At 42.7% G+C, this 20,896-nt stretch overlaps 1 protein-coding gene across 2 annotated transcripts; it reads left to right on the plus strand.

The window, feature by feature from the left end:
• Positions 1 to 59: 59 nt before the first annotated feature.
• ZNF398 (zinc finger protein 398) lies at positions 60 to 20,682 on the plus strand. Of its 2 annotated transcripts, XM_015596167.2 has the most exons (6): positions 60 to 636; positions 2,678 to 3,073; positions 7,045 to 7,171; positions 7,708 to 7,821; positions 14,822 to 14,935; positions 16,209 to 20,682. In XM_015596167.2, the coding sequence occupies exons 3-6, from the start codon at positions 7,138 to 7,140 to the stop codon at positions 17,372 to 17,374; spliced, it is 1,428 nt and encodes a 475-aa protein (XP_015451653.1). In that variant the 5' UTR covers positions 60 to 636; positions 2,678 to 3,073; positions 7,045 to 7,137; the 3' UTR covers positions 17,375 to 20,682. The 2 variants fall into 2 exon arrangements, with proteins under 2 accessions (XP_015451653.1, XP_015451652.1); XM_015596166.2 differs by having other exon boundaries at positions 60 to 3,073.
• The last annotated feature ends 214 nt before the right edge of the window (positions 20,683 to 20,896 follow it).

Genomic DNA, 20,896 nt, shown 5'->3' on the forward strand with positions numbered 1-20,896 from the left:
GCCCCCCGCCGCCTCGGGGTGCGGCCGGGGGCTCCCAGCCCGTCAGGTTTCCAGTGAGTGCGGGGGACCCTCCCGCTTGCTGTCACCGCTCCCCCGCCCCCCGCAGCCGGCCAGAAGCAGGGCGCTGGGCTTGCTGTGTTTTCTTCGACCACTGTCCAGCTGCGGGCGCCGTCCCTGTCACCCTCGGTGCGGTGCACCCGAGCCTCAAACAGCCCCAGATGCGCGGTGACGGTGACGGTAACGCCTGGCCGTGCTGAAGGACTGGGTGAGGACAGGGCTCCCCAGTGCCCAGCACATGGCAACGCCGGCCGCACCGGAGGCCCTCCGTCACTGCCGCCGAATGAAACGAATGACGGGGGCCGGGGGCCGAGGGTGGGGTCACCTGACATGTGTTTGTTCATTCAGGGGATGTTTGCCGCCGGCCCGCGGGCGCCAGGCCCTCTGCCAGTTGCTAGGGCTGCAGATGACCGAGACAGCCCCTGCACACAAGACCCATGTAGAGCGAGCAGGGACTAGGCAAGGAACATAGGACGGAAAAGCATGCCTCGGATTTCCCGCAGAAGCTTTCGGTGCCCCCAAGGAGAGCCACTTTAGTGGATCAGGAGCCAGACCAGGCTGCTGAGGAGTGACTGGAAAGTGAGGGAAAAAAGAGGAGAAAGAGAGACCAGTCACCACGGGGTGGGGAATAGAGCAGAGGGGAATGCCAGCCCTACCCTTGCACCTTTTTCGTTTTCCAAGTAAAAAATAAGTGGCGATCGTGTGTCTATGCCAGCCCTGTCTAATAGAAATATAATGGAAGACATAAACATGTAACTTTGCATTTTCTACTAGTCACGTTTAAAAAGTAAAAAGAAATAGGTGAAATTAATTTTAATGATGTATTTTATTTAACCCAGTGCATTCGAAATACTTCAATGTGTAGTAAAAATTAAGAAATTAACGAAGTCTTACATTTTTCCCCACACTAAGTATTCAAAATCTGGTATTTTATACTCACAGCGTATTTCAATCAAAACAACCACATTTCAAGTGCTCAGTAGCCACAGGTGGCTACCGCATTGAACAGTGCAGAAGAATCAGGAGAGACAAATGTTGACCATGAAAAAGAGAAAAGAACAATGTACCCAAAATTGTAGAAGGAGTTGGCATTCAGAGCATGAGTGGAAAGATTAGTTTTAGACAGGAGGAACCTTTTTCCTGTGGGACAGAAATGAGAAAGCGTGGATTAAGCTACTCATGAGTTCAAAGTAGTAAGGAATGTCAAGAAAAAGAAGAGAAAGGTGAGGGAGTTTTGGTCTAATTGATTTAATTTTCTTCGTGTCATCTGCGAGTGAAGGGGCCTGCAGTGACCAAGGGTCTTCCTTCTCAATGTGTGCTCCCTGTGCCAACAGCATCAGCATCCCCCAGGAGCTTGTTAAAAATACGGCATCTCAGTTTTCCTCCCATACCTGCTGAATAGAAGCCTGCATTTTAACAAGATTACCGGATGATTCTCATGCAAATTATTTATTTGAGAAGCATCATAGTAAAAGTTTCAGGGGAAGGCTGGGAGTTTGCAGTGGCCACTATATGGAATAGGAAAAGAAGCATGGGGGCATCAGGCAGTGTCGAGTCCCCGCTAAGCTTAGAGACCATTGGTGTGTGGTGACACCAGTTTACCCAGTTATGAGACTTACCAGCCCACTTACAGAAACAGAATGGGAACGATTGGACTGATTCAAACCTGGAACTTAGTTGAGCAGAAAGACAGGGATGAGTGAAAGAGTTAAAGGTGTTAGAAGTGATCTGCGGAGGAAGAAAGCAAAGCCTGGAGCAGGGTGATAAACCAGGAGCAAATGGAATGGTCAAGGGTTTAGTAGGATTGCAGAACAGGTGAAATGAGCATAGGAGTGGGTGAGTTGGAGAGGTGGGAGGCTGTTTCAGCCAGTTAGGAAATCCACAGAAGTCATCCTTGTCCAGCCTCCTATTTGTTGTAGCAATTTCTTCATACACCGTTTCAATGTACCTTCAGTGATGGGGCAGCCTGTTGTTTCCTTGGAAGCTCTAGTTCAAATGCTACTTATATAGGCCAAAGTTTACCAGCCCGAAAATTCCATGTTGATTCTAGTTCTGCCTTCTGGAGTAACATAGTATAAGATTAAACAAGTCTGTTCTGCCTCCTGTTTTATAACCCTCAAATATTTGAAAATAGCCATCATGCTTTCTCCAGACTCAACCTTCAAAGCTTCCTCGGCTATTACTGAATTGGTATGGTTGTGGTTTGTAAGCAGGCTGGTGGACAGGGCCAGAACTTAATAAGGGGTTTTTCAGCGGGCACTGAGCTCAGTGAAACCTGAGAAGATGCCGGGGCACGTAGGCCTTTCCCACAGATGGAAGATGCAGCAGCAGCTTGAGTCTGTGGATGACTGGCCTCTAGGGCCTCGCATCCCAGGGAATATGCCAGGCTGGCTCTTGATCCAGTTTCACTCACTCACTGTCTTACTTAATCCATCCCTGACCCACCAAAGCAGTTCTCTTGGCTTTTGATGCTGATGAGCTCCATAAAGATGAGGCTTATCCAGACAGTATGAAAACTATATTTAGTTAATCTCAGCTGGCCAGTTAAGCAGTCCTCATGTGATCTGAGTTTGGATTAGGGCTCCTAACACTCAATGTCTTGTCTCTCCACTGCACACAGACTTCTGAGTGGGACTCTGAATGCCTTACATCCCTGCAGCCCCTACCTCTTCCCACGCCCCCAGCAACAAACGAGGCACACCTACAGACTGCAGCCATCTCCTTGTGGACAGTGGTGGCAGCCGTGCAGGCTATAGAGAGAAAGGTGGAAGTCCACAGCCGGCGACTCCTGCACCTAGAAGGACGGGCAGGGACAGCAGAGAAGAAGCTGGCCAGCTGTGAAAAGACAGTGGCAGATCTTGGGAACCAGCTAGATGGCAAGTGGGGCGTGCTGGGGACACTGCTGCAGGAGTACGGGCTGCTGCAGAGGCGGCTGGAGAACTTGGAGAACCTGCTGAGGAACAGGAACTTCTGGATCCTGCGGCTGCCCCCAGGCATTAAAGGAGATATCCCTAAGGTAGTCCTTCAGTTCTAGATGAAAGGAGTAGTCTTGGTCAGTCAGTTAGGCCGAAGGACCACAAAGTCATCTTGTGTTTATCTATTTGGGAAGCATTCCATGTTCAATTCAGAGATCATTCGAAGTGTCAGATTTCAGGTTAGGAAGCTCTCCAGCACAAAGCTGGCGATCTGGCAGATGGATTTTTTCCTCTCGCTTTCTCCTACTCATTACCCCCAAGGCACTGTTTTCTTTGTTAACCTGTCTGCCGCCATCTCGGTGCGGAAACTAAATTAAATATCATTTAAACCAGTCAATTGGAATTTGTTGGCAATTCTGATGAAAAGGTTAGAGGGAGGACAGGGGAACGATATAGAGTAAATGGTTAATAGGGGCGATCTGTAAGTGTAGGACTGACATGGACCCTGTCCTTCAGCATCCTTTATAGAAGTGTGCTGCAATGCTAGGGCCCAGCCTTTCCGGAGGGACTAGCCCATATAACAAAAGAAATAAACTTCATTTTTAAGCTATGGAAAACAGTCTTGAGGCAGCTAGTTCCCAAGCATACCCATTTATTCCTTCATTCAACAAATATTTCTTGAACACTAACTGTTTTGCTTGATATCTGCATCCTGAAGGCACAACAGTGAACAATTCACATAAGCCCCTTTGCGGCTTAAACTTTAGTGGAAAAAGAAAGATGATATAGACAAACAAGGAAATTAATTCATTTAAGTGCTTTGATAAAAATGAAAGTGCTATCTGGCGATTTATTTTAGATAGGATGTCAGAGAAGGGCTCATAAAGGAGCAGGTATTTAGGCTGACACTGAGTGACAGGGAGGACCCAACTGTGAGATCTGCAGAAAAGCTTTCTAGTGGAAAGAATACCTCATGCAAAATTTCGAAGGCACAAACTGGGAGCACCAAGGAAGAGGAAGAAGGCCAGTTAGCGGGTGTGCATTGAGTAATCAGGAGCACGCTGGAGGGATGGGTAGGGGTCACGTCATTTAGGGCAGCGTTTTTCAGCCCTGGCTGTATGTAGGAATCACAGGTGAGCTTTTAATTTTGATGGACATCAGACCTACAGATTCTGGTCCAGGATGGGGCCTAAGCATTAGTAATCCTTAAAGCCATAGATGATTCTAAAATGTACGAGAGATGTTAAGTGGCCTCTGAAGCTCGAAGGTGAGAAATATTTGTGAATTGTGGCTGTATAGATTGTGTTGTAAGTCATGAGACTGGAAATGGTTACCGTGGGAGGTAAAGTGGAGAAGCCAGAGAAAGGGTCCAGGGACCAAGTTCCAAGGAATGGTCAGGAGGTGGGAAAAGGAAGAAAACAGGAAAGTATGTGGGGGCAACAGGGACAGGGAGAAAAGGCGTTTCTAGTAGGAGTTATCATTTGGGTTATGTTACTGGGGAGTCTAGAAGGTGAGGATGGTGACTATGATAGGATGACATAGACCTCGCTGGTGACCTTAACAAGACTCATTTCAGTGCAGTGCTGGGAACGGAAGACTGAATGGAGCAGGTCAAAGGGAGAGAGTGGGGAGAGAAAAAATGGGGAGAATGACAGCTGACTCGAGGAGGAGGTGGCTGGGGGCTGTCAGAGTCAGTACGGAAGAGGGCCTTCCCCACAGTGTGTTCTGTTTGTGTCTGGAGCCCCTCCAGAAGTTCTCTGGGATAATTTAAACTTACTCTTTACCATAAGAATAGCAGAAAAGGTAAATTAAAGTGACTTATTGTCTTACCTGGATAAATGGCTAACAAAATCATACATAAAATCATGTTGTGATTTAAAGATTTCTTAGTGAAATTAGAATATTTTGAAGATTTGCTAGATTGATTATATAGAAAATAAACTTTCGTGTCCTTGCTTTGTTGAAAATACTCTTATTCTGCCCTTACTTTTGAATTCCAAGTTCAAAATAAGTTTCCCTCGAAATTTTTTTCTTAATTTTAATTTTTAAAATTGTGGTAAAATATACATAGAATGTGCCACTTTAACTATGCTTAAGTGCACAGTTCAGTGGTGTTAAGTACCTTCACATTGCTGTGCAACCACCACCACCACCACCACCACTCAAACTGAAACTGCTCCCCTTAAACAAACTCCCCACTCCCCTTCCCCCAGCCCCTGGCAGCCACCATTCTACTTTGTCTCTGTGAATTTGACAGGTGTTATATAAGTGAAATTATACAATATTTGTCCTTTTGTGAATGATGTATTTCACTAACATACCATCTCCAGGTTTGTCCATGTCAGATTTTCCTTCCTTTTTAAGGCCGAATAATCCATTTCTCTCAGAATTTTAAAGGCACTGGTTCTTTGTCTCACAACATCTAATGGCATCAATGAAAAGTTTATTACCAAATCAATTATTTGTTTGTAAGAAACCTATTTTTCTCTCTCTGGAAGCTTTTATCTTCTATTTCTAGTTTTTTTTTCTAAACTTTATTGAAGACATACATGTCTAGGTGTAGGTCTTTAAATTTGTGTTGAGCTCTTGATGTGGCTTTTCAGTCAAAAGACTGGGATCTTTTTGGCTCTGGGAAATTTTCTCCTGTGAATCTATTTTTATAATATTTTGTTCCCCTTTCCATTTCTATTTTTATAATATTTTTGTCCCCCTTTCCATTATTTTTTGTTCTCTTTCTGGAACTATGGTTTGACAGATAGATTATTGTCTTTCTCAACTTTTCTTTCCTACTTTTTATCTTTTTAACTGGAGCTCTGTGACTTTTCCTTCCAGCCTTTCTAATTTTTATTTTAACAATTATATATTTAATTTTCAAGAATATTTATTTTCTGTTCCTTTTTAAAAAGCAGCCTGGATTTTTTTAAAATGGTTATAGTACCTATTCAAAGACTTTTTATCTTTTTAACTGGAGTTCTGTGATTTTTCCTTCCAACCTTTCTAATTTTTATTTTAACAATTCTATATTTAATTTTCAAGAATATTTATTTTCTGCTCCTTTTTAAAAAGCAGCCTGGATTTTTTTTAAATGGTTACAATACCTATTCAAATTTCTCTGGGAATGTGTATTAGAGGTTCGTTTAATTTTTAGTTTATTATTTTTTCCTTTAGGATCACTTATAAGGTTTGTTCATCTTACACTAAATGGTTTGACTTATACTTAGTAGTTAGCTCACATTTAAGATTAAAACTGTAGAAAGCTGTCAGGCGGGAGGAGGAAGAGCAAGCCGTATGACGAAGAACAGCTAAACACCAGCAGGAGGAAAGCTTTACACGAGGCGACAGGGTCCATACTGGGAACTTTAAATTCCCCAGGCAACTCTTGAATTTTTTTTACAGATGAACCTTCCAGTTTTTGCCTAGTGATGGATACCTAGCTTTAGACGAAACTATTCTGGAAGGTGGAGGGATTCTCTTCCGTATATGACATTTCCCTACGTGAAACCAGTGAAGCAGTATTCATAGCTGTCCTCCGAAAGCAGTCTCCATTTTTCCATGCTTAAATGTTTTTCCTGTTCCCATTAGGCCTGTTTATAACCTACTTGTCCTTTAGGACTAGCCAAAGTCCCATCTCTTCTAGACTCATTTCAGCCCCAGTATAGTTCTATTTCTAAAATTTTTGTCCATGTCACTAATTTGAATTTAGTCATATGCCCCTTTTAGGTAGAAACTTTATTTTTATAGTCCAGGTGCTTAGAATAAGCCTTGTACTTAGCAGATATTTAGAATATGTTATCTTATGTGAATTCAATACTGCTTCACATTTGTACCTATCTCTGAATGATTGCTTATAAGTAATGTTCCCCAAATTATAAGTAATGTTCTCCCAGATTTATAGCCCTAAACCTTACCACCTTTCTCCTTGAAAACATCATCAGCTCCTGGAAGTTGGATCTGTGTCTTGTTTCCCTGTATCCTTTCAGCATCTTTTATAACTAGTAGGCACTTAGTAAAGATTTATTGAATGATTGAATTGCATTGGGAGGGATTAACTCCAGTGTGATTGTAATTTCAGGTGCCTGTGACATTTGATGATATCTCCATCTACTTTTCCACTCCAGAGTGGGAAAAATTAGAAGAATGGCAAAAGGAACTTTACAAGAATATCATGAAGGGCAACTACGAGTCTCTCATCTCCATGGGTGAGGCTAAGTTGGCACCTTTTGAATGAGGTGACAGCAGCTCTAAGAGGGCTCAAAACAGTCCCTTTTCTTCCAGTGGTCCTCATTTTCACTCTGTCCTCACACACTTCAGATTCTGGTTCCTAGCCAAAGATTTCCGGTTCACCTTGCTAAATAGGAAACATAATCTCTCCTTGTGCCAATCGTAGGACAGAGAATGAAGTTCAGGGTTATGGGTGCGCCAGCTGCAGTGGTTTCCATGGGTACCCTTCACTTTGAAAGGGCCTCGATCTCTCCCGTTGAGGCACACTGTCCTCTTACTCAGTGAACGTAGCAGGCCGTGCTAAAGTAGCGCAAACGCCTTCCCCACACGCTACTCTCCTCTTACCTGCTTTCCCACGAGATTTCATCCAGAGTTGGAGGTGAATGGGGAGAAGTGATCTAAAATCTAAAAGAAATTCCCTTGGACTGGGGACCTCAAAACCTTTAGCTCAGCCTTGACGGCAATTAGTTGTCACTCATTTATCTCTTTGTCATTTCCCTTCTTCCTCTTCTAGATTATGCCATGAATCAACCTGATGTCTTATCTCAGATTCAGCCAGAAGGAGAACATAATACAGAAGACCAGACAAGGCCACAGGAAAGTGAGATTCCCACTGACCCCAGTGAAGGTGAGTGGGAGAAGAGATTATCCACTCCTTGTTTCCCTTTTAGGTCACAGATGATGGCTCAGAACTCAGTAAGCAGGGCTAGGGGCTTCCAGAGCTGCACGGTGCTAAAGCAACTAGACCATGACTGGATCTCAGGCATTTACATAGGAGAGAGCTCAGAGACCACCTTGACCCGTGCCTTCACCCATCAGTACCACACTTCTGAGGGCTGTTAATTGCATTCCATGACAAAGGTTCTGAGACCTAATTATTTAGTAAAATAAGCATGTCTTTAGATGGCCGAGGAAGCAGTGGTGCCTGTCTGGAGGGAAGTGACTTCCGGGGAATGTATGCCTGGTCGTTTAGAAGTGCTGGAGGGGCAGGGGTTCAGCCTGGCCCCTCAGCGATGCACTTAACCAGCAGACCCCAAAGTAGACTTTGCCCCATATGGGAGCCAGCTGTCATTAATTAGCCCTCTAATATTTTTGGCTGGCAGTTGCTTGATAGTGTGTGGGAAATTGCTAGCAAAGTCCAGTTGAAGAGTTTCTCCCAAGTCCCACCTCTGCTATCAGAAAAATCTCATTACATTTTTGTTCTTTGGTGGATAAAAAGCTCACAGAAAGTTCATCCTCTAGACATCTCTGCTCGCTAAACTTCTCTTACAACCCCACCCCCGTCCCGTATACTGTTATTTTTTTCTAACATTTTATTACAAAAATTTTCAAACAATCAGAAGTCTTAGTAATTTTACACTGAACACCTAGATACCTATCACCTAGATTCTACCACTAACATTTTACTCTGCTTCCTTGTCACATATATATCCACCTCCACATTCCCCTATTCATCCATTAATCCATCCATCCCAAAATCAGTACAGTCATCAGTACAGTCATCAGTACATTTCCCCCTAAATAGATAGTTAAGCATGAATATCATTGACCTAAAGTTCAATATTTGTTTATTTCTTTTCTTTTGAGGTAAATTTTGCACACAATGAAATGCTCAAATTTTAACTGAACATTCTAAAGTATGCTTATAACTGCTACACATTATTATTTTTTAAAGAATGTGTGGGTGATTTTAGGCAATGTTATAAGTTGAATTTGATTAACATCTTTGTCATGGATATATGTAATGAATCTAAAATCATTACAAATAAAGATGAGTGAGTTGATTACAGAAAGATTCATTATTGGAAATAACTCCTTGGTCTATTATTACATGATATAACCATCAGCAAGAATAAATCAGTGTGTCATTTTATTTTGGGGGACAAATGGAAAAGAGATAAGTTATTTAGTTTTGTAAATAATATATGAAAGTTTCATATAGCTGCCATCTTGTCAATTTACTTTTATCTTGGTTTTTAAGATTCTATTTGTGGGTAATCAACCTATGTATGTTAATACATTTTTACTTAAACAGTGTAAGCATTGAATTTACTTAGTACTGTGGTTTGATTCTTTACTGTTTTAGCTTTCATTGGCGATTAGCAACCTAGGTATTTAGCAGAACTAAGGATGGGAATCATTCGACTGGGACTGATCAATATATAGCATTTTTTAAAAACCCTCAAATGTGTCTATCTTTAGGACCATTTATATTTTCCCCCCTTTATGTTTAACTATATATTCAAGACTTTTCATTCAATTATTTCCTTTGTGTTGCTTAAACTGTCAACTTGGCAGGTAAGAGGACTTTAAATTGTTTCCTGTGTCCTCCCAGCACTATCTCAGTACTTACTTTCTTTAAAAATAAGTGTTCCAGGTTGTGTTGGGGGTCCCCAAGACCACCTCTGGGTTCAGTAATTTGCTAGAAGGAGACACACAGGACTCAGCATGTGGTCATGCTCAGGGCTGAGATTTATTGCAGCAAAAGGATACAAAGCAAAATCAGCGAAGATAAAAGGCTCACAGGGCAAAGTCTGAGGGAAACCAGGCAAGGCTTCCAGAGTGTTCTTGCGGTAGTCTCTCAAGATACGTTAATTCCTGCAGCAAGGAGTTGTGACAACACATGCAGAGTGTTGGCTCCCAGAGAAGTTCAGTAGAGACTCAGCGGCCAAGGTTTTCCTGGGAGCTGGTCACGTAGTCGCCCTCTGCCGAAGAAGTCCTTAAACTTCAGACTCCCAGAAGGAAAGCAGATATTGAACAGACACCAACTGTATCAGTAGTTTAGGCCCCCAGAGGCACTCTCGACATTTAGGGAAAATTTTATATCAGTGCAGGGAACTTTCCAGCCAAGGGCCAACCTTGCAAGCAGCCTTTGTAAGGATAGGCAGTCTCAGGCCTGCTGTGTTAACACAGGCCGAGTTTAGATTTTCCTTCTAACACATTAAGTCCTGGTTCCTTTCAGTGGAGAAGAGTATCAGACTGGTCACTGAGGCAGGTAACAGATTGTTTCACAGGCATACTGGGTGGAGGATGCTAACTCTAGGCCACTTTAGTTACAAAACTAATAAAATATCTTTTTGATAGATACTCTCCACTTAACTGTAACCATTTAAATCATTTTTTTATCTTGTTCTAATAGAAGAAAACTAAATGTTTTTTATTTTTGATCAAGCAGCTTCTCTCTTTAACATCATCTTAATTTTCATATACCATGTAATTTGTTGTTAGACCAAGTGATTTATATTAGAATATTGACATACTTAATTTTCTAAAATATATTTGGATTTTATTCATTTTCCTTATAAAATAAAACCCATAATTTATTATCGTATTCTATTTTAGATCTTTGGGAAGAACTGTGTTATAATCAAATAAAAATGTATAGATAGAATAGATTTAGAGTAGGTAATGGTACCATTTGGCACCCTCTCCTTTTTATTTAATTCCAGAATTTTTCTCGGAATTAATTTTATACTCTCCATCACCAATTGAATGTAATAAAAGAGAAATTATTATATCCTTGTATGGAATAGTCACTGATGCTTAGTATCCCAGATGAAGTTGCATACAATTATTAGAGAATAGTAGTGAAGGGGAGAATAAAGAAAAGTATAATCCTGAGATTTTCTGAAATTCTTTAACTCTCTTACTAGCGCGAAACTGCAGACCAGCCGTGTGTATGTGTCCATTATTTGGTCATTAATAGTTTTAATATTGAACTCCAGATTTTTAGAATTCTTTGGAGAAAAATTTTACCCAAGATATTCAGGTGGAATAATTACTGAAAGTCCATTATTTAGCCCTTCTTCTAGTTTGGAAGCCATGGAGTCAAGCCAAGATTCTAGAATGACCCAAAAGTAAACTAAATTCATTTCTAAATCTTATAGTCCTGGGGAGACTTCTTTGATCATTTTCACTTCAGATGCATCGCCATTATTCCATGTTTATCCCTGTTCCCTATGGCTCAGCAAGGTCATCTTTTCCTAAATAAATCAGTGATTAAGGCACATCCCAATATGATAACTCTTTTATTTTCATTTATCTTATTTGAGAACAAGAATCATCCTAGAAATGATAAAACTTAGAAGTTTTAAATTATTACAGAAATACTCAACATTCACCTGGCTAAATTACAGTCTCACACCTGTTTAACAGAAAGTTTTAAAAAAAGTTTTTATATTTTTACCAATGGTAGTTTTTTATGTCAAGTATTTTTTATTGTCTGCTTAAGAAGTCAGATCTCAGCATCACTTTCGACTCAGTTTATAGCATCTCTGGATACCCAGAACCCTGAAAAGGTTCCAGCTCTTTTTCAGACAGCACAGGCCCTTACGTATTTGAAACACACACACATACACACATATACACACACACACACCTTTTCAGACAGCACAGGCCCTTATGTATTTGAAACACACACACACACACACAAATTAGAGTTCCTTATAGTTAAAATCATATTCAGCCAGTGTAAATATTACAATTTTATATTTTCTTGTGATCAGCCTTTCTATTAACCACCTCCTAAATATAAAACTTCAACATTTATCGACTTCCTCTTACCTGATCAGTATTCAGTTTTTCTCTGTTCTCTGGCTTTCTCCAAAGCCTACTGCTTACATGAACCAATGATTTTACTTTTATTGTGTGTTTCTTTAAGTATCCACTGTTGGGATTCCTCGGGCCTGTGAGGAATGTGCTTTGAGTGCCATTGTGGTGACCTGGCCAGCAGCTGCTATACTGTCACCACACAGGTATCTGTTTGTATCAGGCCATCTTAGAATTGAAGCTCTCGGGCTCCTTTTATTTTACTTCCTAGGTCCTCAGGTTACACCCTCCCGCCCAACCCTGGTAGATATAACCACATTCTGTGCAGTCTGTGACCGTAGTGCTAAGACCCAATTAATTAATAAAATATTTATTTAATTGTACTGATCTAGTTAGTTAAGTGACCAGAGGAACTTTTAGCATCATTATTCAGAAGGAATGGTTAGCTTCCTGGGGTTTCCCAAGTTTGGTAAAAACATACTTAGCCAGTAAGCCAGTAATAGCAACAGCCACTTACATTTCTGGAGAACTGGCTTGTTTTTTGTTTTATTTTGTTTTGTTTTTAGCCCTCCATAGCTTTTATGGGTGGCTACTGACTAATACTGTAACAAAAGACTGGAAAGAATCCAAGTGCCTATCAGTAGGGGACCCTCGAATAAACCGTGGTGCAGCTACGGGGCACAGCTGGGAAAGGGTGTGAGAAAGATCTCTGCTCCGGACAGATATCCAGAATACACTGTCAAGTAGAAAATCAGAGTACAAAACAGTTCGTGTAGTATGCCACATAAAGAGGGAAAATATTAAGATGTATACATACTTGCTTATATTTTCACAAAGAAACAATGGAAGATTAAAAAAACCCAGTGAGAACGGCTACCTATTCAGGGAGAGAGAGAGACTAGAAATGGAAGCTGGACCTCTCCGAATGTACTGTATTTTATAGTTTTGATTTTGGAATCTTGTAAATATTTTATATAATTAAAAAATTTTTTAAATCAAACATGCTGAAATAACTATCATGTTGGTGACAAATACATAGATTTCTTTCAAATGACTTTAAATCATAGTATTTTAACTATATATCCCTAGAAGGATATACCCCAAAGACCAAAAGAACCAAAAAATTTTTAATTGAGTTCATAGTTTTGTTAATAATATTGGTATTTTGAAACATATATTCAGAAAAGCAAAGATTATGTTAATGTCATTAGAAATCAAATTTTCAGGGTAAGAGAGAAAAGATATAAGTATAAAATCAAGTAATTAAAACTCTGTTATCTTAAATACGAATATAAACTCGCAATACTTTTTATTTATAGCTTCATTCGTTGAAAAGATCTAGAAGCAATGATAGCCTGTTAGCAGTTAGCGTCCTTGTCATCCAGATTGTGGTCTCTAAATTTCATCTCTCAGATCACTGATTGTATGCTTGGAGGAGGAAATGTCCAGGATGGACCTGGGATAGTCTGTCATATCAGAATTGAAGAAACTAGATGTTCGATAATGTGAAATGATACAAAGCTGATCTGAGGGCTTCCCACTGGCCAAAGAAGAGACAATGTGAGCATTAAAAAGAGTGACTGCAATGGACTGAAACTTAGCAAATGTATAACATTCTACGAGTTTCTAATGATAAACCAAAAAAAAAAAAAGTCAAAACCACTTGAATCACATTTTTGGAGGTTTCTAGACCACTAACTCATTATTCAGAAACTGAGGCAGAGAAACAATTGAACATTTAAAAAGTCTAATTTTTGATGAATAGAAGTTCATTCTCTGGATGACTGTTAAAAGATCCTCTTCCTTATACCCAGCATCTCCCCTCCTGCTTCTTGATATATGTGTATGTAAAATCTGGAAGAAAAAAAAAGATAAGGTTGGAATGTGTTTAATACATTTCAGCCTTGCAGCTCAAAGTAGGAAGTTGGGAAGGCAACCTGCCGCATGTGCTAAAACCTGTATTTTCCCTGTTCTCTGCATCAGCTGACAGTCTTTGGGGCTTGCGTCTTACCCACCCTCTTATTTCTGCTTTGGGTACACTTTTAGACTACAGTGGTCTCTAACTAACTTAAAAGGCATTACGTAAACCAGCAAGTTTTCACTTGCTAGCAATAAAGCCATAACCTGCCTACAAAGCTTTTCTGAGAAATAATATAGAGAGCTTGAATTTACTCTCTGGACCTTGTCAGCTTGCCAGCTTGTCCTCTTAGGCCAAAAAAGGTTATATAGGCCTCGGCTAGAATAGCAAGCACAGCTGTTTCTGCACTGATCACATGAGGGATGTTATGTGCAAAGCCTTCGGAGGCTGTTTTTTTCTTTCTAAAAGACTCCTCAGGATCTGAGAGACTTGCAAATACTGTTCTCCCCATCCCAACGTTCAGGGAACAATGACTTTTATCATTTAATAAGCAAAAGTAACATGATCTCTTAGAAAGAGCCTACAATTGGGAACTTGAAAAGTATGTTTCTGAGGAGTCAGGTCTGTGTTTAAACTTTGTAATTCTAGAAATGTATTTGTTTTTTAATTAACATTTAAGAAAAAAATGTTTGGTCAGTCTTGTTTCTTTGCTTTTCTCCTGCTGTATTTTAAAGCAACTTTTGATAATATGGCATTTCGCCGTAAATACTTCTTTATTGTCAATTTATTTAACCCCCGTGGTCCCTCTCTACTTAAATGGAGAAAATATTTCCCGCTTCATTATTTATTTAAAAATTCGTGAGACAAAAAGTGAGAACATTTTGAAAGTAAGTACGCCAATGAAATTAAAGGGACTATTGATTCTAGATTATTTCAGGGTGTCATCTCCAAAATAAAAATTGTGATTTGTTTTGAAATCTGTTTTGAAAATTATTTGTGAATCAAGCTGAGTATATCATATAAAAATATATAAATTTGGTTTAATTTTGAACTGGTTCTCTAGATGTTATATGCTTTTTTTTCTTTTTTTAACGTTGATTCAGTTTTGTTACGGTTAGAGATAAACATTGGGACAAAATGTAGTGTTCAATAAACCAACATGATTCTTTTCACTTTCTGATTCAAGTCCCTGAAGGCCGTTCTTTTTTCCCTCCATAAACAGAGCCTGGCATTTCAACATCAGATATCTTGTCTTGGATTAAACAAGAGGAAGAGCCCCAGGTTGGGGCCCCACAGGAGTCCAAGGAGAGTGACATATACAAAGGTACCTATGCTGGTGAGTAATGAATCGAAGAGACTTTCGTGCCCAGGTCCAGCTTGTGCGGGGACTGAGGGAGGAGAGCAGGCGAGATGGGGATGAGGCAAGGACGTGGGAGAAGAATGGGAAAAGGAAAAAAAAGACATGCTCGAGTAAGTGAGAGAGGAAACCAAAATCAAACTAAGATCAATTTTAAGTGAGAGAACACACGCTTAAGTGTAAAGAAAAATTAGAATTGTCAGAGGAAGAAGAATAAGTGCATACAGATGGCCCACAAGTATGAGGATGGGGAAAGATAAAAGAACATCTAAAGATCATGTAGAAAGGACAGAACAAAGAGGGGGCGGGGAGGAGACAAGCAGCGGAGACAAAAATGTTATTGGGGAGGCTCGACGGGAGCTCTCAAGAAAGACAATGATGGGAAGAGAAACAGATGTCTTCCTTGTGAGATATTCAGTGCCATCTATATTTTGCCATCTGAATTATAGAAGAGAATCTCAAGGTCAGAAGGGACCCAATTGTTTATAAAATTAATGCAACCTGTTTTTAAATATCTTCTATGCCTATTTTTTTTTAGACTCTAGGAAATAAAAATAGACAGTTTCTGTTCTTCAAGACATTATATTGGGGACACACAGCAATACTAGGCCTGCCTGTTGTTGAGTGTTGAGGGTGAGTGCTACGGATGACTATAAGAAATGAGAGGCTTGGAGAACACAGATCAGTTTTAGTTTAGGTATTTAGGTTTTTAGATAAGGCCTAAAGAAGGATGTGAAGCCAGAATCGGACCTGAGAAGATTGCTGTGATATGGTCGGCTCTAATTTGGGAAGACAGGGGATGCATTCTACAAATGGGAGGATAGAATGAGCAAAGATGCGAAGCGGCAATGTGTATTTTATTTTCAGGGTAAGTAAAGAGACAGCCAACAATTGCAAAGGATTTATCTGACAGAATAAAAAGGAATAGTAGATAAATACATGCTTTTAGTCCTTGTCACAATAGGCAACAGAGACTCTTTCAAAGTGTATGCAGAGGCAGACGGTAGGAAAGTGCTGGGAAGTTTGATGGCCAAGGTTGTTCCTTTCCAAACAGGGAACATTGAAGGGGCTGGTAGTAAATTCTCTGCTGATCTGCGGGAGGGAGGACAGAGGCTTTGACGATGATCTCAGCCCTCGCCTGCCTTTCTTATCTGAGCCAAGTAAGAGCTCAGGGCAGTGAGAGCTGGGGAGGAACAGGAGAGGCATTATGAGGCAGTTGTTGACAGGGGTGACTCTGAGTTCTTTCTTTCAGATGAAGAGCTTGTCATCAAAGCCGAAGGCCTTGCTAGAGCCTCCTTGTGCCCCGAGGTTCCAGTCACCTTCTCTTCTCCACCACCAGCAGTAACAAAGGATACTTTTTCAGATGTGGCTTTCAAAAGCCAGCAGTCTGCACCCATGACACCTTTTGGACGTCCGGCCACTGACCTGGCAGAAGCCTCTGAGGGACAAGTGACTTTTACTCAGTTGGGTAGCTACCCCCTGCCGCCTCCAGCGGGAGAGCAGGTGTTCTCATGCCACCATTGTGGCAAGAGCCTCAGCCAAGACATGTTGCTGACCCACCAGTGCGGCCACACTGGTGAGCACCCCGTATCCTGCGCCCAGTGCCCCAAGCACTTTGCCCCGCCGGCCGAGCTCGGCAGCAACTCCCAGGCCCACACCGCTGAGACACCCCCGACCTGCCCGCACTGCGCCAGAACTTTCACGCACCCGTCGAGACTCACCTACCACCTCCGGGTCCATAACAGCACCGAGCGCCCTTTCCCCTGTCCTGATTGTCCCAAGCGCTTTGCCGACCAAGCCCGCCTCACTAGCCACCGGCGCGCTCACGCCAGCGAGAGGCCTTTCCGCTGCGCGCAGTGTGGCCGGAGCTTCAGCCTGAAAATCAGCCTCCTGCTCCACCAGCGCGGGCATGCGCAGGAGAGGCCTTTCTCCTGCCCCCAGTGCGGCATTGACTTCAATGGCCACTCGGCCCTGATCCGCCATCAGATGATCCACACGGGCGAGCGTCCTTACCCGTGCACTGACTGCAGTAAGAGCTTTATGCGCAAGGAGCACCTGAAAACCCTGCTGACCCCCCGGCGGCTGCACACGGGCGAGCGGCCCTTCAGCTGCGCGCACTGCGGCAAGAGCTTCATCCGCAAGCACCACCTCATGAAGCACCAGCGCATCCACACGGGCGAGCGGCCCTACCCCTGCGCCTACTGCGGCCGGAGCTTCCGCTACAAACAGACCCTCAAGGACCACCTGCGCTCAGGCCACAGCGGAGGCTGTGGGGGCGAGAGTGACCCATCTGGACAGCCGCCTGACCCCCCGGGGCCCCTCCTAACAGGGCTCGAAACCTCTGGCCTAGGCGTTAACACCGAAGGTCTAGAGGCCAGTCAGTGGTATGGAGAGGGAAACGGAGGGGGAGTTCTGTGAACCTCCTTTCCTGGTTATCCCTGCCCACCTCAGGGCAAGAGAAAGGCCCGCGAGCCCCTCCACCCCCACAGTCATCACTTTTGGCACTTCGATGAGTTTGGGGTACCACGCACTTGACTGGGGACATGCTTGAGTTTTGGAACTTCACGGCATTACAAGAACACCACATTTTGAAATCCAGAAAGACCTGGAAAGGAGCCCAGCATCCCCATCTTTTCAAAAATATGACCTAAGCCGAAGTTGCAGAGAGATAGGAAAGCAAGGTTGAGCCTCATGGTAATGAGTGAGAATGATTACAGCCCTGGGTAGGGACCGGTGTCCGGGAAGGGCCTCCAAAGCTCGAAGCTGGTCCTGAGGCAGGGAGCCTTTCCGTCAGCCTTTCCCCCGATGGTAAGACAAGGAAGCGCGCAAGCTCCCACACCAGCCTAGGTCTGCGCCTGTGCTAAGCACTGCCTCTCCCGAGAGGAGAGCTCTAAACGCCTTCCTAGGTTTCCTAGACTAACTCTTCTAAATACATTTGGTTTAATACTGGGTGAGCAAGAAATCTGACTCTAAAAGCGTTTTAAGAACAGTTCTTAACTTTAGCTTGATTGAAGCATTCAGCCTCTTATTGGCATCTAAAACTGCTACACACCTCTGCTGAGATCCTGGTTAAAAAGTTGAGAGCAGTGTGCTCAGCCCCAGTTTTAAAAGCTGGAGGTCCCAGAGAAATGACAGAACAGTCTAAAATTTGTGCCTGAATCTTGTTTCTGAGAGTCATTGCATCAAATTTTTCCTTATCATTTACAAGCCAATAAGATGGCTTTTTTATTTCTGGTGTCTGATATTCTTGACAGCAGAAAAGACCACAGCACTTTCCAGAAGCGTCGTGGTGTTTTACAAAGCACCCATGGACGACGCTCGGCTTTCATTTCCTTAGTAGTGAGGTGATAGTGTTATTACAGCTTTCTTGAGCCATCAGAGAGTGTGTGTTGACCATCTGGCTGTCCCCCCATTGGCGGTGGACTGATCGAGGGACTTCACAGGTCACTGAGAGCTGCTCACCGCCCAGACAAGGACAGCCTCTTCCTGCCGGTCTCCCTGTTAGGGAGCTTGGCTAGAATGTACTCTTTGTCAGGGTCATTCAGTCACCTGGGAGCGTCTGAGCCTTGTTCTATTCCTAAGTGGCTTTGCAATTGGACATAAATCTCTTTTCCTTTATAGATCTCAAATTTTCGTCACCAAAATGAGGTTGGTGAGAGGAAAAATGTGGGCCTCTAAATTTTTTTAAAAAAATCTTTTGATACATTCCTTCTGCCAGAATCCTCTCTATCTCTGGCTTCTATCCAGGCAAAGCCAAATAAGACAGCAAAATCAAAGCAGAGACATTCTTGCTGAAACTTGACTGAAATCAATTTGATTTGTTATTTTACTCTTGCTTAGAGCCTGAGGTAGAAAGAAAATGCAGAAGCCTTAAGTCTTGGGCAGAAAAACTGTTTATACCTGCACTCTCTTGTTTACCCTGGCTCTTCCCAAGATGCCTGGAAATAAGGTCTGTGAGGATTTAGACAGGACACTTTCTTGATGAAATAGTCGAGGAAGGACCCATTTTTTCCATATCACCTAGCCCAGCATTTACCCTGCCTTTACCCCAGCTAGCTTTGTTCCTGGGGAGGCTCTGTCTGAACATGCTGCTTGTCTGGCTAGTCATATTTATAAAACATCTGCTCTGTGACATTCACAATACCAGGGATTGTGGGAGACCTAAGGAATGTGTGTGAGACCTGGTCTGACTCTAAAAGCGTTTTAAGGAGAACAGTCCTAACCTACAGTCTGAAGGCAGTGAAGAAACCCAAGGGTATAGAACAAACCAAGACAAATGATGAACACAGCCCTGGCTTGTTGGGCTTAAGAGCTTCCTAGTTAGAATCTAGACCCATACTATGGGAAAATCAGGTGGTTCTGAGAGTTCTAGTTTTGCTGGTGACCCACTCAGAGCTTGAGTTTGAGCTTCAGCTCTGGTTTGCACCTTGATCTCTCTAATGAAATGGGAGAAGAATCAGTACTGCCTTTAGGTGGTGCACCCCCTTTTCTGAACAAATCTAAGCATTTTCCAGGGTGTGCTGGAGAAGGGATTCCTATAGTATGTTGGACTAGATAACGTGGAAAATTCTCCTTCACTCATAGATTTACTGAGGACACAGCTTACTAATAAAAGAGACATGTAGGTTAAAATACTGCATATATATGATCTCACAGTCTCTCTGTAAGGAACTAGCCAGCAGGGACCCAAACTTTGGCAAGAAGTGAACACAGTTCAGATACCAACAAAGCTGAACGAAAGGGAATGGACAGGGCCGTGCGAGAAAGCCGGAAGTACGTGTTATCCTCATCTTCAGCCCTGGTGCAGACTAGGGAGTTCAGCCGTGGTACACTCTGGTCTCCTTTCCCTCCACCAGTCCTCTACTGGGTGGGACTCCAGGCCAGCTGCAGACTGGAGAGTGGATAAGTAAAGTGGATCAGTGGAAAAGATAGTCCAACAGAAAGGTTTCAGTGTGTGGAGAAACTTGATCCATCAAGGGCCCCTGAGACAAGCCATGCATTTAACTCAGCAGCTGAGGAGGTACCTGAGGACTGGTTGTCCTGAGCAGAAGTGATAGGAAAGAGGAAAACCCAGGAATGTCTCATCAGTCCGCTCTCTGGGCCAAGAATTCTGTACTACCCCATAAATAGGCGCTGTCTCCTCGGGGTGGATCCAGATGTTGACTATAATCAAATTCGCTCTTCGCTTACTAGGTTTTCATTGTTACCATAAGATGAACCCCTGGTTCCGTTACAGATGTGAAAATAAATGGAAGTTGATCACTTGTCTAGAAGGTGAAAGCTGCTGACTGATTGATCCTTTCTGCTGGGTATCCGATATTGGCAGCACCGTGGCTGGGCTCTAGCTAGAGCAGTTCTTTGTACAACTTCCCCCATTAATTCGTGCCGAATTCCCGTTGGGCGACTCTGCAGGGCTCTTTTTGGAACATTTTTGAGGGATTTGAGTGTTCACGCCTGTCTCAACCAGGACCAGACCCTATGGCTTACTGGCAAGTAACAAATGTTCCCTGTCTCAGTCTGCAGAAGCCTTGTTAACAAAACAGGACTGATTTCCTTTATCTGTTCATTCCAAATGGGATGGAGAACCCAAATTTCTGCTCAGATTTTCCCTTGAAGAAGGTCAGGACACCTTATCCCTTCTCCCCATATCGTAGCATCTTGGACAAAAATTGTCCTCAGCAGCTGCCCAAGTAGCGATGAGTAAAACAGCCTTTCCCCAAAAGAAACTCTGTTATCGTCAGATACGTGTTTTGTCTGTGTGCTTGCTGGATACCTTTGACCCAGTTCTCTTCACTCTGCAGAGGAATCAGTCACTTCTCACAGGGTTTGTACACGGGACATTCTTTGACGATGGAAGTGTCGGGCTCTTACAAGCTAAAGGTAACTCAAGTTAGCTGTAGGCGGATGGGACGGGCAGGGCACAGGGCCTTACCATGAGGA

This window comes from Pteropus alecto, unplaced genomic scaffold, assembly GCF_000325575.1.
Source record: "Pteropus alecto unplaced genomic scaffold, ASM32557v1 scaffold48, whole genome shotgun sequence".
In the NCBI taxonomy this organism is placed as follows: Eukaryota; Metazoa; Chordata; class Mammalia; order Chiroptera; family Pteropodidae; genus Pteropus; species Pteropus alecto.

Coding starts and splice junctions, on each gene's coding strand:
- ZNF398 (XM_015596166.2), top strand. CDS start 7,138: ATGAAGGGCAACTACGAGTCTCTCATCTCCATGG. Junction 7,822..14,821: donor TCCCACTGACCCCAGTGAAG/GTGAGTGGGAGA, acceptor CTCCATAAACAG/AGCCTGGCATTTCAACATCA. Junction 14,936..16,208: donor ATACAAAGGTACCTATGCTG/GTGAGTAATGAA, acceptor TCTTTCTTTCAG/ATGAAGAGCTTGTCATCAAA.